At 30.0% G+C, this 12,805-nt stretch overlaps 1 protein-coding gene across 6 annotated transcripts in view; it reads right to left on the reverse strand.

Moving 5' to 3' along the window:
- LOC132722833 (ras-related protein Ral-B-like) overlaps positions 1–12,805 on the reverse strand; it is a 104,375-nt gene that overhangs the window by 18,368 nt on the left and 73,202 nt on the right. The window contains exon 1 of one of the 6 annotated variants that reach the window (XM_060707408.1): positions 10,946–12,213. The exons of the other annotated variants lie outside the window; for them this stretch is intronic. Within the exon in view, the coding sequence (XP_060563391.1) occupies positions 10,946–11,615 (670 nt within the window). The 5' untranslated portion in view covers positions 11,616–12,213. Of the gene's footprint in view, positions 1–10,945; positions 12,214–12,805 lie in introns of those variants that run through there. 6 annotated transcript variants of the gene reach the window in all.

Raw genomic sequence — 12,805 nt, forward strand, 5'->3', positions numbered from 1 at the left:
ACGTCATAACATAAAATCTTATTCAGTAATTCAATAAGCAAAAATAAACCAACTAAGTAAAATTAGCGTAATATTCAAACGACACTTTGGGTCACGTCACATGTATATGATGTTTTCTATTTACTTAATTACAGAATTTCTATAAATCCGTACAGACACATAAAATAGATTAAAGGCATTTTCGCTTGACGTAACGAGGTATGCTTTGATGGTGTTTGACTGATAGCTGATAAATCATGGTGTTTACAAAATGTATCAATCATGGAAGTAAATTTCTGATAAATTATATAATGGCTTCATCATATTATTCCTGGAGATTCGTCAGAATTTTCCCGGAATTGTATTCAGGCGGTTCTGTATTAGTGCTATTTAATACGACTTATACTAGGACGATTCTGTTTGAGATATATGTAATTATTATAATAATGGTTTATATGTTATTTAGATTAGCAGCAAGTTATGAGATAGCGTTTTATTTTAAATGTTAAATATGCATGTGGTAATATATTGGTACATAAGGACCAACATACACTGTCTTTTATACTGGAGATGCATTCAAATGGAAAGTATTTATATATTTGATTTATAACGTAAACCAAGAGGCAGGATTGTAATAAAGCCTTTGTTTTTTTTTATAAAAGTGACATTGCATGACTAGTGAAATAACAACATAATATTCGAAGAAACGTTAATTGCGTTTTATATATACAAGCATAGTGTAAAATCGCGCTGCATTTTGTGTTACACTAAATGCATGCAAATGAAAAATGATTTAATTAACTTTAAAGAGTTATGATTTTGGATTATCTGATATTAGATAAAATATTATATACGATTGTGTAGCCTCGAGTGTAATACTCGCGAAACGCTCGCATAAATCGATTAATAGTATTAATTCTACACTCAATTAAAAAAATTAATATACAAACTAAAAAAAACGTAAATATTTCAAGAGACTATTTTGTCTTAATTCATCATGTTATATATTGATGATTTTCCTTATTTCCTTAATACAAGAGATTCCTCCTATAAAGCTCCGTACCAGACACAAAAATAATTGAAAGGCATTTCGCTTGACGTAACGAGGTATGCTTTGATGGTGTTTGACTGATAGCTGATAAATCATGGTGTTTACAAAATGTATCAATCATGGAAAGTAACTTTCTGATAAATTATATAATGGCTTCATCATATTATTCCTGGAGATTCGTCAGAATTTTCCCGGTATTGTATTCAAGCGGTTCTGTATTAGTGCTATTTAATACGACTTATACAAGGAGGATTCGGTTTGAGATATATGTAATTATTATAATAATGGTTTATATGTTATTTAGATTAGCAGCAAGTTATGAGATAGAGTTTTATTTTAAATGTTAAATATGCATGCGGTAATATATTGGTACATAAGGATCAACATACACTGTCTCTTATACTGGAGATGCATTCAAATGGAAAGAATTTATATATTTGATTTATAACGTAAACCAAGAGGCAGGATTGTAATAAAGCCTTTGTTTTTTTTTATAAAAGTGACATTACATGACTAGCAAAATAGCAACATAATATTCGACGTAACGTTAATTGCGTTTTATATATACAAGCATAGTGTAAAATCGCGCTACATTTTGTGTTACACTAAATGCATGCAAATGAAAAATGATTTAATTAATTTTAAAGAGTTATGATATTAGATAAAATATAATATACGATTGTGTAGCCTCGAGTATAATACTCGCGAAACGCTCGCATAAATCGATTAATAGTATTAATTCTACACTCGTCTAATATCCTCTTATTATAACATAAAATAGAGATTTCGTTCTATGCCATTGTATAGGTAAAACTATACGTTATCTGTCTAGTAAAAGGAAATCTCTACATTTTAGTGATAAAAACCTAATTAAAAAACTATGGTTACAATAAGGAACAATATAGGTTAATTAACATATTAAAAACATCGCAAACAAATATTCGAATAATCATTATGTATACAAAGATATGCATTGAATCCTCAGAATAAAAAAGACAAATAAGTAAATTTTTGATTTATTTAAAAAAAATATCAGTGAAAAAACTTTAAATTTAATGTTTAAAAAGTCATGTATACGTTATTTTATTATTGTTGTAAATTCAATAAGGTATGAAAGGTATAATGATAAAATTCCTCCATTATAATGAAGCCTACTGTTCAGTACAACATTTGTGCTAAACATGAACGAACATGAAGATTTATTTGAAATAAAACAGTAAAGAAATTAAAACAATATTCCATGTACTAAATATTCTCTTGTAGGAACGCGTTTCTTATCGATAATATTTCAGAGTACCATTTTTTCTTCAAACAAAAGTGCAAGGCTAAAAGGCTATGTTGATATTTCATCTAAGGCGCCATGTTCAATCATTTTAAAAGATAAAGCATTATTTCCTATTCTAGTTTGTCTCTATTTGCTTAGTAATATTTAAACAAACAAAAAACAAGCTTTCATATACTCGTACATACATCAAAAATAACTATTCTCAAACAGTAGAAGTTGAAACCCAAAATGAAAACTTTCTCCTTCACAGGCTGACACAATAATCTGCGTTCATTAATCTCAATTTGCAAAAAAAGATTTCCTCTACTTAAAATATTACAGGAACATTTTCTTTCAATCCCTGTTAACGAATGGAATTATAGTTTAAGATAAAAAAAGATTTGTAATCCAGTGCCTAGGAAAAACATATCTTTTTGTAGTATGTGATGTTCGGTTAATGTTAATGATAATAATAATTTTAAACATATGTTATGGATCCTGGATCAATATTTAACATAGTGGTATTTGTTACTTTTTACTATTTATATTGTTATCAATGATTTATTTATTCATCAAAATGCACACATACACAATTTATTATATATAAGAAAACACTTTAAATAGTCCTTAAAAAGGTTATATTAACGAAATGCAAACCACTGGGCTGGCAACGCTGACGTTATATTATCACAAAATAGTTACTTGATTCTCTTCTACAAGGCAGTAACTTCAATTACAATCAACAAACAAAAAAAAAAAAAACAACAGATAAACTAACAGCAACAAAACAACAGGAACACATAATTTTATCAATATAATAATATTTAGAAATAATTGTCAAGATCTTGTTGTGATTAATGCTTCCGAGAGATCACATTTTATCGATATTTTGTTATATATTTTCAATACCAAACAGTTTGTGACTAGTAACAATATACAGAAATACAACGAATTAATTAGGAACGTTCGCATCCTAAAGCAAGAGAAAAATGTCAAAACTTTATTACTATTGCTAATTGATAGATAACTGTTTAGCCATGGGCGTCATGTGTAATTGTTTATCACAGTACATTGCAAAAAAAGCATTTTGTTATTAGTTTTGTCTCTGTAAATGCTTACAAAGTTATTACCTGTATTGAGGTTAATAAATTGGTACAGAGAATAATATACTTTTGTTACTTTTTTCACTTCATCACTATTGGTTGGATTTGAGTTATGATTATTACTAATAGTTGCATAATTGAACAAGTTATTTGGAAATACCGTGAACATTTATTAGCAATTATACGTCACTATTTAGGGCACATTCATTCTAAGTTGAAGGATTATGAAACTTTTGATGATGTATTATTATGTAATCGTCAGAAAAGCAAAAATATCACAGCTGAGAATATAGTCAATAGTACATGCACAATAGTCGGCAGTGTTATCAAAGCATACCCTTAATGTTTCAGAAGCGTTGAAGACTGACAAACGAAAAACTATTAATGAATAACTGACATACTTCAAACTCATCGCTAGTTAAAATTTATAACCAACGGCAAAAATGATGTAGTTTTTTTCTGAAAGTTATTTCTCCAGGCTAGCAACAATTATAGATGTAACAGATGTATTAGAAATTGAAAATCTGTCATATTTGTATCATTTTAGGCATGCAACATTTTACAAATGTTCCGTTGTTATTGTTGTGTCAATATATATTGTTTCTTTCAATAACACCACAATTATCATTTCTTCGAATTTATATATTTAAAAGATGACAAAACGATCGGACTAACTTTGCCCAGCATGAAAGATCTAAATGATATTTTCTTATGTAAATTTTGTTACAATATTATAGCCTATAAATTCTACGAAACCGTCATGGTTTTACCGAGCATTTTTTCTTCCGTACCCTCTTCATATATACAATTCAATATGATCGCATATTAATAACTTTTTTCTTCGTTTGTTTCAATTTCATTACTGATTTCACTCTTTCTAGGTGTAATTATGTAAATATTTTATGTTAGTAAATAGTGTATTTGTACGTGTTGTTACATTATAATTTGCTTTACTTTTACAATTAACAGGAAAGAAATCTACATGGATCTACATGGATATTTGACTTCCTTTTCAAACCTGTTTATATAATGTTGTTGTATCATAAGTGTATATGTTTGCATTATATGAAATAAAATTGTTTAAATCAACCATATAATATCGAAATAATATAACTCTGAAGTCGGTAAACATAACGCCTGACTGTATTCTCTACGTACGATCTACGTGTTAGGTTGTCCTGAATCATGAATAGTGTAAACAGTTCTGCATAATGAAGTTGGGCTCAAGTACTGAAATAGCTTTTAGTTTCTGGTTGGATAGCTTTATTGATAGTAACCATTTCATTTGTCTGATAACATTCATTTGATAAGGAATCACGTTATTAACTACTAGGTCAATTTAACATGTTGGTCAATTGTAGATACGTAGATTGATTAGATTTAACGTAGACAAATAACAAGAAGATCAGTTGATAACTTGTATTAAACAAAATTCCAGTCAATTTCTACTGTTGGTGATTTCTATATCTGACAATAAGAATTTTGCATTATTTTGCAGAAGGAAACATGTGTGTCATCTGATGTGAATGTATTTCTTACATTCTGACATTTAAGTATAAATTTTTGAATGTAAACTAGTACTTCCATGTTTGACTAAATTTTCGCTCATTGCTATTACCTATTACCTAAACAACGGCTAAGAAATTGTAAATAACCTTTAGCGAAATTGAATATACTTTGGTTAACAAAAAGCAAATATCTATTTTAGCGTTTGTAAAATGACAAGATAGTGGGAATCTTAAGTTACAAAAGACAGCAATAAATGAAAAACATTTAATGTTACACGCTCGGTTTGTATCGAGTCTAATCATGATAAGATAACAGCTTATTAATAAGCAGAATTTAACATAAAGTAGGTAAATATAACAAAAATCTATAAACAACAATGATGATAATAATTGTTTTCTGCTACACTTATCTTAATATGTGTTTTATACAAATAAATCATTACAAGTAACTAGCCGATCCAATATTAAACACTTTATACAAAAAGGTCAAACGTGCAGAATGTAATGTATAAATCGTATAACATTCAAACTGAAGCAGATGTATTTACATTGTGATATTATGTCAATATTTGTAGATATAACAATTTAGAAACGTATCTTCTCAATACATAAAGAATTTTAGATTGCATATAAATATTGACGCAGCAATTGACAGAAAATGTAATTTCTGTAATGCCTGAATTTCATGATTGGTGTTGTCTCGTGTTGAATGAACTTGTACTATTTGGTTAAGTGACCTATTGCATTATTATTTTATTGATAATGCCAATAGGCTGTTGCAATGTAAATAAGGACAGCATAATTTTGCGAGGAACTATCACAACTATTTTCATTCACAGGCACGAGTATCGGACCTGGGAAGAAAAAATTTGACAGATTGATAAAAAAAAACTTGTGTTCATCTTAAAAGTGTCAAAAAAAACCCAAATAAATGTAAATAATGACCCCCTTTAAAAATATACTATAAGTTAAGAGAAGGCCGGAAACTCCAGATTCGAGCCTAAAAGCAAGGGATTCATTTCCCGGGCCGTTGTGAAAACAATTGGCCAGACAATAAAAAAAAAACTTTTGTCACTATTTCACGTTTATATTAAGCTTCAAAATGAGACCAACCCCAAGTCTCTAGCCCTTCCCGTTCATGAAATATCTATCAGGAAACGAGCGAATTTGTGCTAAAAATCCTTGGTAGACAGAATTGCGGCACAACAATTCGGTACGTAAACATAGACTAATACATGTATGTCAGCTGACTACGGGTCAAAATTACTTGAATTTACTAAATAATATTACTAAATACATAAAGTTGTAAATGTTTGAAACTCGAATCTCGTGTGTATCAGATGCTACTGACGATTGTGAGTGGTCCAACTTAATGTATTTAGTAATATTATTTAGTAAATTCATGTAATTTTGACCCGTAGTCAGCTGACATACATGTATTAGTCTATGTTTACGTACCGAATTGTTGTGCCGCAATTCTGTCTACCAAGGATTTTTAGCACGAATTCGCTCGTTTCCTGATAGATATTTCATGAACGGGAAGGGCTAGAGACTTGGGGTTGGTCTCATTTTGAAGATTATTATAAACGTGAAATAGTGATAAAAGTTTGTTTTAATTGTCTGGCCAATTGTTTTCACAACGACCCGGGAAATGAATCCCTTGCTCGTAGGCTCGAATCTGGAGTTTCCGGCCTTCTCTTAACTTATAGTATATTTTTAAAGGGGGTCATTATTTACATTTTGTTTTTGTTTTTTTTTTGACACTTTTAAGATGAACACAGGTTTTTTTTATCAATCTGCTGGTCATATTTTTTCTTCCCAGGTCCGATACTCGTGCCTGTGTTTTCATTTTGAGAGCAAAATGCTATTTTGATTTTTTCCGTTAAAAACTTAGTCACTCCCTTAAATAATCGTTATTAAATCATTTGTGTGTTCCACTATAAGGTTTTAAATAACAATACGTTTATTTTAATTGTCCGCTTGTTTTTCAAATATATTTAGAGACACGGATTGTATATTTGATGAATAAAACATACAGTATCTTAAAATGATCGAAATTATCACCGATATAATAAATTTGTTTAGTTGATTCGTTCTTTAAAATCATGTTTTAACAACCATAACTTAATTTCAATGGCAACCTGTTCTTTTTAGAGAACAATTTTAATTCAATATGGATATTGATCAAATTTATTTCTTTTCATTGCATCTTTTTGCAGTTTGGAAAATGGTTCCTAGTTTCTTGATATTAAGCTATGATGCAGAAGGACACTTACACATGTATTGATAAGGTATGCTTTTATAACCTTGGTTACTTCCATTAAATGAGCTTCACTGATGTCCAAAAGCCTTAAAACATAAAATTTGAAAATCTAACATACTAGATCAAATAAGGGAACTTCTACGGAAAAATATATAGCAAAGGTGATAAGGTACATGTAATATGCTCAGAATAAAATGAAAATTGACATTAAGTGCGATTCTTAGACCGAGTTGAGTTTTTAGTGTTTGGACGCTTTTAGTGTCTTTACGCAATAGAATTATTATTCTAGAAAAAACGGGGAGAGCAAGTAACCAGATATATTGCACACTAGTTGTTATAAGTATACACCTACATCACATATCATTGAAATTTCGGAAAACTATTTACAGTCCCGTCATTTCAAAACGTCTCAGTTGTGTCGCTTTCAATAATACTGTTTACAATTTTGACACGGTAAGAGAATTTCTAAAAATAAGGAAAAAGTTTCTTAACGTTAATTAAGAATTCCTGATAATTTCCCTCTACTTAATTATTATGTAATTTAGTTATTAAGAAGTTGTAAAACAAGGAGAGCAATTTTTACGTAATACTTGGGTGAATAATTTATTATTTCGCTTCTGAGGTTTTAAAATAATTATACATCATTTGATATGTATTGCTTGTACACTGTTTTTTCTTTTATATTGATAGAAATAGAATACTCGTATAAAAATGTGACAGAGAAAGAAGAACCAGCAAACATTTCAAAATCTATAGTTTAGCTTTGCAACAGAGATGTATGCTACTCAAGCATAAAATTTTATTTTAAAAGAAGGAACAAAGCTCAAGCCGATGATATGGTAGGCACGTGAGAGTTAATTTATTGCATTGTTCATAACATTTCAAGAACAAACATTCACCACAGTTTTGGACTCAAAATAACTCTCAACAGATTTTTCCTGTTCTGAACTCCCATGATGGCAATTATTTTTCAAAATATAAAAATATCCTTATATACATTTATATTAATGTCTGACAAAGCCTCTATTTATTCTCGATACTAGGCATCATGTTTCCATACTTTGCTTGATAAAGATAGCTTTAATGTATTGATATCAAAGTCATACGCTCCTCTATTGGAGACTGACAAATAAATAGGATTTCATTAATCATTTCAATAATCACCCTTTAGCATGGGAATTAACCTTACTGCTAGAAATAGTTTATCACTATTTACTCCTGAATTTTATATAAGTCCACAGTTATAAATAAAAGTCTATCTGTATGCGTTTACGTATATTGGTTGCATGTGATATTATTTTGTTAGAATAAATGAAATCTCTTTTTGCAATAAATATCTTTCTTCTTCATTTAGAATTTTAAAAATGTTGTATATAATAATGCATTATATGTTAAAGGTAATAGCCAAAAAGTTTTCTATTAATAATTCCGAACACAATTAACAGTATTCTATGGAACACAATAAACACAAGTGAAAATATCTGTGCTCCGAGGCACCAATTAAAAGTTTCCTTTAGACATGTTGATCTTTTTTCGAAAAAACATTCATAAAACATTCAATATCTTTGATAAAAACTAAAATATAAACATCTTATATCTGAGTTGAACTCGTTTCGATTTTTAAAGTCAATAACACTGGTAACTTACACTTTGCAAACATGAACCAATGCTTTAATAAAGATATAATCATTTTAATGCTACGGTATCAAAGAAGAAACCGTCTTATGTATTGATATTGATGGTTATTTTGATAAGCTTATGTTTGTAGGCTCCGAGTAAAAGGTGGTCGTCTTATTGAAATCCTTATAATAAAAATGCAAGTAAAGTTTATTACACAAAGTTTTTATTTTTCTTGTTTCTTTACGCCTCTGGATTGTGTTCTAAATTGTCCGCATTTACAGTAAGTCATCATAGTTCGATTTACGGTACACTTATCTAATTTTGCTTTATTGTTATATAGTTTGTTTCTTTCATGATTTTACATGTTTCCATATTGATGATATAAAAAGATCTCATCTAAGTATGATGGTCAAAATTTTACAATATACAAAATAAGATCAACATGGTCGAACGCAGTTACACACAATACACCAAAGAGAATTTCTATGCACACTTGACCATCGGAACGGGACACAGCCATGACGTCGCAAACAGCAGATCTTACAGAGGTCGAATCATTGGGGGGGGATTTTACAAAGGCTCTACCTGCCTTGTATGTATGTATTGGCTATAAAAAGCCCGAGTCAATTAGTCACCTAATGATGTAACTGAATAATTATTAAGCCAGAGTCCATTAGTCACCTATGCAACTGAAATCCTTTTGTACACAAACGAATAGAATCGTTTTCTGTTCTTTTATTTGGTCTTTTATTTAATTATTTTCATAAAGCGTTTCATACATAAAACATTGCATCCGACATAATGCTTAACTTTCTAATAGGACACATTTTGTGACGATCCTTTAAAGTAAATTTGTCTTTGAATAGTTACTTTTAACTGGTCGTCATTCAGTAACCTATTAGACAAAACACGATATTTAAACGAAGACCTTAATACTTATAGAAAGATGATTAAGGATGAGCAATCTAGTAATGTAAATAAAAGACTCCAAGGAAATGCTTTTTACAGTTTATGTAAGAAATAATCAAACTTTTATCATACATGCATATTATCTTTAGTATAATTCATTAGAAGTTTGCTGCTAAGATTTAAGCGAATTATGTATTCTTTGCTTAATACAAAATGTTGTAGCTCAACAAATCTGCGTTGACTACAGCAGCCTTTTTGCTCATTTTCTCATATTTAACTTGATAAGAAATGGCCATATCACATATTTTCCGAGCGTTCACTAGCTCAAAAAAATGGCATTGATTATAATAGAGTGCCACTATTGAGTTATTATTGAAGCGTGTGCTTTATCATCATGAAAGCATTTCTAAGATAAAACATGAAGCAAAAGGCCTGTCTGTAGAAGATAATATTAAGAGCGATAATTGCCTGTCATTTGTCATCTTAAATGTTATTTCCTTTTCCTAAGAGTGAAAGAAAATATATCGTTTCTCATTTCACTGTAATGATCATTGACAATTTAATATAAAAAGCCATAGCATTTCATGAAAACTCGCATACATCTCGTGTAATGTTTTGTTTTTGTTTTCCTCCTAATAATTTTGATGCCATATGCATGGTTTTACTTGTTTTGTGTTTTCTTATATTTCGTTTCGTATTTATTTATTTTGTGGTTTTGTTTGTTTGTTTTGTTGTTTGTATTGTTTTGTAGTTGTTTTATTTTTCATTTGTTATTCACGACCGGCCTATTGTTTCAACAAGCATCATGAGCATTTGTACTCAAATGTTTGTGTATTCGGAATAGCATGTGGTTTTTAGGTGTTTAACACCAGGTTTTTACTGTAATTTCATTAATGAGTCGTGTTAATCAAGAGAACCATTAGACAAATACACGGAAAATACATTTTGGATCAATTATATTGCTACCCTTAACGACTTTTAAACATGTTATACCTCTATTAGTGGCGATGTAATGATACATATTGACGAATAATTCGTAAAACTGCAATTAGATAGTATTTATATGATGACTACAATTATCGAGTAATAAAGCAATAACGCAAGTTAATTCAACCAAGTTATTAAAATCGCCGTACTTGTAATTTCTTCAATATAAAATAAAATCGAATCGAAAAATCTTATTATAAATATTATAAATCCGGCTTTAAATTAAAGCCGTCTACTTATCAAGCGTGTCAATCTACTTACAAACATTGAATGATCCGTTTCCAAGGAATTCGGATGTCATAAATTGATCGATTATGGAGGATTTGCCAACACCTCGAGCACCGGTTAGTAGTACTCGGATATTGCTTTGATCCACGCTACACTCCGTAGTTATAAGTTGAGGTATTACACAATTATTAAATTTCTGAAGGGTTGAATCATCTGTAACGTTTTTGTTATTTAATGGATCATTATGAGCCTCTTTCTTTACTTTGAAAGAATCGCCACGATTTACCAAGCCTTTTGATGTAGTTTTAAACGACCTAACCCTTCTATGATTTGTTTGTCCTGTTTCTGATGATCGTTCTTTAAATGATCGTGCTCTTCGGTTTCTCAAAATATTCTTTGAATCACCTTGTTCTTGGTCTTCCTTTGCGATTGTGTAATCAGTAAACAATGTAACGTTTAATCGATCCTTTTGAAAAACTGATCCATTTTGCGGCAAGCTCATTCGACGTTGTTGATTCTGTCTTTTCTTTGTACTATTGTCTTGTATGAGATATTTACTTGAGTGCATGGAATATGATCGGTGTCTATGAGCTGTTGCCTGCAAATGGCCCTCTGACAATATATCATAAACGAATGAGTTTTTACTTTCTTCTTCGTCATTGCGAAACTGTTCCAATGTCTTCAATCGATCTTTTCCACTCATTTTAGTAAAGGTTGACAGGCTGATTAGAGGGTAAAATGAAATACAATAACCGAGCGACAGATAATCAATTACTGAACAAATATTTGAGTCTACGTGTATTTACTGTTATTATACATAAGTTTTACAATAATATCAATTGTTGCTAATCAGTATCAAAAGTCAAAAGTCTCTTTATAAATGTCCGAACGTTGAAATAATTTTTAATTAATTACTGTTAGTTATTCACTATTAAAAAATAAAATAATATTAAATCAAATCTTTCATCGAATATTTATTCCCACATACACTTTTCTTTCCTTAACTTCGTGAAAAGAAAATATTATTTTGAATCGACAGAAATCATATTTCCCACAACAATTGCACTTAAATCTCTCGGCGCTAAACAGATTAATAACCAATCTCATGAATGAATGAAAAAATGTCGTAGAGTTACAGCCGTTGATTAACACAAAGTCATCAACAACTTTATTATCACTAACTCCGCTGTGTAAAAACAACACTTTAATACAGAACTTAATCCTTTGTCACGACAGTAGTCATTATCAATATTAATTCCGCCCAGTAAGACATATTTTGTTTTAAACAGACCAAACTGAACAGAGTAAACTAAACGGCTGTTACAAGTTATTACTGTCCGACCACATGGGCAGATTTGATCGATTTTCAATAGAAGTTTCACGTTTGGTGTCATAAAAACGACGACAGAGTTAATACTTTACTGATAAATCAACAACACACATTTTTATCGTATCGACTCGATCAAGTATTTTTCATTTTTATTTTGTATTAAGCATATTACAATTTACGATATCGAAAATTATCGATGACTTCTTATCAATAAAGCATTATGTCTCGAAAATCATGCACGTTTCTCATACTTATATAGAGGATATTTGTTTAGTTCAGTGTAAGATCGGAATATATTTCACCGAGTGAGCACCAAAAGGTATATTTCACGAGTGGCGAAGCCACGAGTAAAATATGATCTTTTGGTGTTCACAAGGTGAAATATATTTCTATCTTACACTAAACTAAACAAATTTTCTTTTTATTTTATGCAAAGAAACGTTTTAAAAAGACATTAAACCTAATACTGAATGAAAAGCGCGTCAAATAATAATACAACGTGACGTCATTTACGACGTCACGCCATTAAGTTGGTACCCAGTACTGTGCACACTGGTATGTCA

The sequence above is a fragment of the Ruditapes philippinarum genome, unplaced genomic scaffold (genome assembly GCF_026571515.1).
Source record: "Ruditapes philippinarum isolate M1 unplaced genomic scaffold, ASM2657151v2 ctg2108_1_1_1_1, whole genome shotgun sequence".
NCBI classification, from domain to species: Eukaryota; Metazoa; Mollusca; class Bivalvia; order Venerida; family Veneridae; genus Ruditapes; species Ruditapes philippinarum.